Here is a 5,132-nt window from a genome sequence, read left to right on the forward strand (position 1 = left end):
AGACTGCAAACTCATTAGATGATTTGGCTCGTTCCTCTGATAATGAGACTCTTTGCACAATTATTATTATATTTTTATCATTTGTTTATGGACGCCACATTGCAACCTCCATAAAACGTATTTTATGGGGTTTTCCCTGCCCCCACGTTGTAAATTGTGATCTGTAAAATGCAGAGAAATTTATCACTGACCATTGCCCAGTTTTACGTTAATGTTTGAACATGCCCATAAACCAATTACATCATCTTACCTCTGGCCAACTTTTAAGGCAGAAGGATGATATAAAACCAAGCTCTGCTTACCAGCAAGGCACCTTCTCTTGTGTTAGGAGCACAGAGAGCTTTTCCACAATGAGCTTCACTGGAAAATACGAGCTCCAGCACCAGGAAAACTTTGAGCCCTTCATGAGAGCCCTCGGTATGTGCCTTCATGTGCTGTGTACTGCTTTGTCTTTGCAGATCCCACTGATTTTTGGGAGCCAGCTGTGCTGATGTGCTGATGATGTAGATTGAGACATCTCTGAGATTTGCTATTTCTGTCTGTCACCTTGTAATTACTGGGATTTTAAATGTATTTGTGTGGAGATGTGATCTCAAAATAGAAGAGAAAGCATCTCTCTGTCTGGGGTGGGAGGTCAGGAGATGATGGGTGAAGTTTATGGCTTGCAGAAGTCAATCCTAGTGGGTTCTGCAGCCTCTGGCCAGCGTGGTAAGCCTGCAGGACCTTGGTGGCTTAGGGGCACTGCAGACCTGCTCCATCAGGCTGTGAAATTTGGGGACAAGCAGGACATTGCTCAGCCACTGTGCTCTGATGCTGCACAGCCTCACATCCCACCGTTCACCAGAACAATAGTTGGTGTTGTTTAAATGCTGAATGATGAATGTGTCTGATAGATTTCCACTTGTGTCTGTGGGAATGTAGTCCTGCAGGGATCCAGGGGACTTTGCAATATTTCTGCATGGCTATGTGCCAGAAGGGCTCTACCTGTCAGATCACCTTCAGGCTTTGGGAAAAGATTTTATAAACTGGTTCTGAGGAACCCTGAATCTCATTAAAAACCCACTTTGTTCCTTTATTCTTTCTTATTTAATCCATTTTCCCTTGCCTGTCAGTGAAGGAAGGAAAGCAGGATTTATTCTTAGACAGGGAGGTGGTGTTTGTGCTCCCAGTCAGGTCAGCAAGACACGGGACATGTCTAGTTCCCACACAAAATTCAGGATGACAGAATTAATCTTCCTCCCCAGCAGACTCAGGGACATATGGCTCTTGGGGAAGCACCATCACTGAAAGGTTTTTGCACACTGGAATAGAATTTTTCCCAACTGTAGGTCCCCAAATCCTGCTGCATTGATTTGTTCAGCAGCAGCCTTCTGCCCACAGATGGCTCCAGTGTTCACTCCATGTCTTTTGTTCCTGGGCAGGGCTCCCTGAGGACCAGATCCAGAAGGGCAAGGACCTCAAGAGCGTCTCAGAAATTGTGCAGGATGGGAAAAAGTTCACGGTTACCGTGACCACTGGCTCCAAAGTGATGAAAAACCAGTTCACCATTGGGGAGGAGAGTGAGATTGAGCTGATGACTGGAGAGAAAGTGAAGGTGAGTGAGCAGCCCCTCCTCTGCCAGGGCCGTGGGGGTTCAGGGACATTAAATCTCCTTTCCAGCCATTCCCTCTGCATATGAGCAAAGGGATTGACCATAACACAGGTATTAATTAATGCACTGCACTTCCTGCGGAAGAAGTCTTGTATTTCTGAATCTATTTCAATAGTAATTTTGGAAAACACTAGAAGCCAGTGTTTTAATATCCCATTTGGCAAAGGGGGATAGAGATGCTTTGGTAAAAATTTTTGACAGGAAGAGATCTGAAAGATTTAAGGTGGAAAAGGATTGACTTTGTGTCATGTTGCAACACAAAACATACCTCTGCCTTAATTTGTTGATTCAAAGGTAGTGCAGGAAAATCAGAGAATCAGTTATAAACCAAAAAATTTCCTTTTAAGTCCCAGTAGCTGTTAGCTGCTCTGTTAGCCTTTCCCACTGCTTCAGATTATCCTGGGGGAGATGATTTGGCAATGTGAGGAGTTACCACCCTTGAACTTGGGTGCTCCCTTTCCTGGCCATAAGTTTCCAGTGGTTCATAGAATGGCAACTCCACTGGCAAAATCTGTCTCTCATCTCTGCCTCGAGAGAAGATGGAATTGCAGGGACTTTTGAAAGCAGAGGGGTGATCCCCAAAGAAATGCCCTGTGAATGGGGCTCTGAGAGCTCTACCTCTACCTGCTGTGTCACAACTTCCAGCACCCCTGCACTCCCTTTGGCATAAACTCTTTTGGAAAGAATTACTAGAAGACTTTTAGCCTCTGTACATCAGCAGCTCCAGGGCAAATGAACACAGAGCTGGGCAAGACAGATAAACAGAAATGGGCTTTGCTGTCATATTTATTTGGTTAACTTCACTGATCAGTGACAGCTGCCCCAGGGGTGCTGCTGCTGTCTGTAGCCTTTTCAGATGTGCAGCTCAGGTGGCTCTGCAGTCCCCTGCTGCTGTGGCAGGGGAAGGACAGCATGCAGGGGTCGAGGTGGTCTCCAGCAGTAACATGAATGCTTCTGTCTTCCACCAGGCTGTTGTGCAGATGGAGGGAAACAACAAACTGGTGACACAGGTGAAAGGGATGAAATCCGTCACGGAGCTCAACGGAGACACCATCACCTACGTGAGTGTAGAGGGGCAAAGGCTGCAACAGCAGGGCTGCCTTCCCTTCAGGAGCCTGCCCTGGGGGGCTACAGAGGCACTGGGGGGTGCTGGAGCAGAGCACGTGCTTGCACACAGGCTCTGCAGCCAGGAGCTGAAGGCAGTTTCTCATTAGAGTATGATCCAGAAAGTACTTTTTAAGACCCCAGTTTAGGCATGGCTGATCAAAGTTTTGGGTAATGAGGGTGTGTTCTTACCCACCAGAGCAACAGGTATGTGCCAGGGCTTGGCACTCTTAGAGCAGAAAGCATCCCAGCTGAGGGATGCCTGCTTATCCCTACGTGCTTTTGGATAGTCATGAAGAAATTCAAAGCTTTAAAAATCCAGTTTTTGAGAGATAGACTGGGGAGCAGTCCTGTTTTGATTTGCAAGACCATATCCTAAGTACAGTATGGAGCTAAATACCATGATGATCCTTCCAACTTGAGATATTCAGTGATTCTACAAATTCATAAAAAGCTAACACTTTCCATTTCTTTTTCAGACAATGACCATGGGTGACCTCACCTTGAAGAGAGTCAGCAAGAGAATCTAGAAATATTACACATGCCAGTAGTTTACCATGTAAAATGTGGCCATTAAAATAAAAATTTTTTGAATCCTCTTCATTGTCATCAACCTCTTCATTGCTACTATAAATAGACACAAGCCTCTAAAGCTCATGGAAGCAATGGCAGAAATTGGGCAACAAACTGATCTAAGGGTGTGCTGGTTTGGAGAATGGAGCTGAGGCAAGGCACAGACCCACTGAGTGACACATGCTGATGAGTTTCTTTCAGCCCTTTCCTGGGGACAGGTGCCAGCAGCCAGGACCCGGTGGGTCCTGTATCCATGGTTGATCTGGCCTGGGGAGCACTGACAGGAGAAGGGCTCTGGTCCCTTTCCTTGCAGAGACATGGCCAAAGTGATCAGAGTGACCAGCAGGGCCAAAGGATTTGGGGTGGTTTTGGTGGAGTCAGGGAAGCACCAGTGATCCTGTTTGGAAAGCTGCCTTGGGAAAGAAACCAGCATGGAATACCAGCCCTAAAGGCTCTGGCCACCCCATCCCCATCTCCTCCCCACCCCTTCCCACCAGCAGGAGGGTCACAGCTCCCTTCAGGTATACAGTGTGTGTTTCACCCCAAGCTGCACCTGATAAATTGGGTTGAACTGGAATTAAACACTTCTCCCAGGGTGAAATACAGGTTTTCTCTCCTGGCAGGAGACAGGCTGGTTGTAGACAGAGGGAGCAGCAAAGTCATCTCCTGCACTCTTGCTTGGCACTTCAGGACAAATGGAGATGTGGTTTTCTGCTGCACACAGGAAAGGAAACTCTTTCCTCTCACCTGCCTTTTCCAAGGCTGCTGCCAGGACTCCTCTGTGCCCAGGAAGGGTTTTCATATTACAGATCAACATTGATCCTCATGCCAAGAACTGAACCAATATGGATTGTCACACAGGGCAAAGGCACCTCACAGACAAATGGAAGGGCTTAGCTAAACAGTGCCTAAAAATCAGATCTTTAGTGAACTCACATCTGGAGAAACATCAGAAAAATCACTGAGAAATGTCAAAGAGAAAAGGCCCTGGTTTTGTTTTCTTGCTATTGTGCTGAGGAGCAGGTAGGGATTCTTGAATAAATCTTTTACTCTCCTGGCTACCACTGAAAGTGTGCAGGAAATCAGTTGGATTTTGAGACATATGGGCAGACAACAAATACATTTTTTAATATCTAGAAGTCCAACTTTAGCCATTAGACTTCTCCTTAATTCTGTTAGCAGTCCACTGGCAGCTGATCTATGGACTATCCTTTATTCCTCAGTGCAAAACTGATTAAACAGCTAAGTTAAAAGACAGGTGTTTTAAGTCATTGGAGCCCCCAGCTCACCCTGAGGGTGAGCAAGGGTGGATTCCCCTCCCTGGAAACTCCTTGTCCAGTTAGAACAGTCCACACAACCAGCACACCAAACTAGAGCAACTGGCTTCTGGCATGGCCCCGTGTCCATCACTGTGGTCATTTTCTGATTTGTAACTAAGGAGAATAATTAATCTCAATTAACTTATCTTGATGTAAGGATTCCAGTTAGTCTCACTTGCAAATGGCCCACAGTTCGATGTTGCACCTGTGCCAGCTGCAAAATCATTTTCCAGCAGTTTTTCATCAGAAAAAATATCATTTAACACAAAACACCATTTGTGGGGTCTTGTTCAGTTTGCGTTCATTGCCCACAGGTGAACATGACACTTCTTGGGACTGGCTTCCCACTTCTATCGTCCCTTGGACACCACTGGAAAGATATTATGTCATCCCAAGGAAGTGGTAGAACCCCTTAGGAAAGATCAATCAAAATTTAACAAAGGAATTCAGAACCAGGATGGGTGTAGAGAGAAACACGCTTCCAA

General features: G+C 46.0%; 1 protein-coding gene across 1 annotated transcript; it reads left to right on the forward strand.

The window, feature by feature from the left end:
- Positions 1-258: 258 nt before the first annotated feature.
- Positions 259-3,354, forward strand: FABP1 (fatty acid binding protein 1). The gene is made up of 4 exons (XM_063157899.1): positions 259-417; positions 1,422-1,594; positions 2,620-2,712; positions 3,235-3,354. The coding sequence occupies exons 1-4, from the start codon at positions 351-353 to the stop codon at positions 3,283-3,285; spliced, it is 384 nt and encodes a 127-aa protein (XP_063013969.1). The 5' UTR covers positions 259-350; the 3' UTR covers positions 3,286-3,354.
- The last annotated feature ends 1,778 nt before the right edge of the window (positions 3,355-5,132 follow it).

Source organism: Melospiza melodia, chromosome 5 (genome assembly GCF_035770615.1).
Source record: "Melospiza melodia melodia isolate bMelMel2 chromosome 5, bMelMel2.pri, whole genome shotgun sequence".
NCBI classification, from domain to species: Eukaryota; Metazoa; Chordata; class Aves; order Passeriformes; family Passerellidae; genus Melospiza; species Melospiza melodia.

Excerpts from the sequence above, each read along its gene's own strand:
- FABP1 (XM_063157899.1), top strand. The coding sequence starts at position 351 with ATGAGCTTCACTGGAAAATACGAGCTCCAGCACCAGGAAAACTTTGAG. Across the intron at positions 418-1,421 it reads GCCCTTCATGAGAGCCCTCG|GGCTCCCTGAGGACCAGATC; the intron begins GTATGTGCCTTC and ends GTTCCTGGGCAG. Across the intron at positions 1,595-2,619 it reads TGACTGGAGAGAAAGTGAAG|GCTGTTGTGCAGATGGAGGG; the intron begins GTGAGTGAGCAG and ends GTCTTCCACCAG.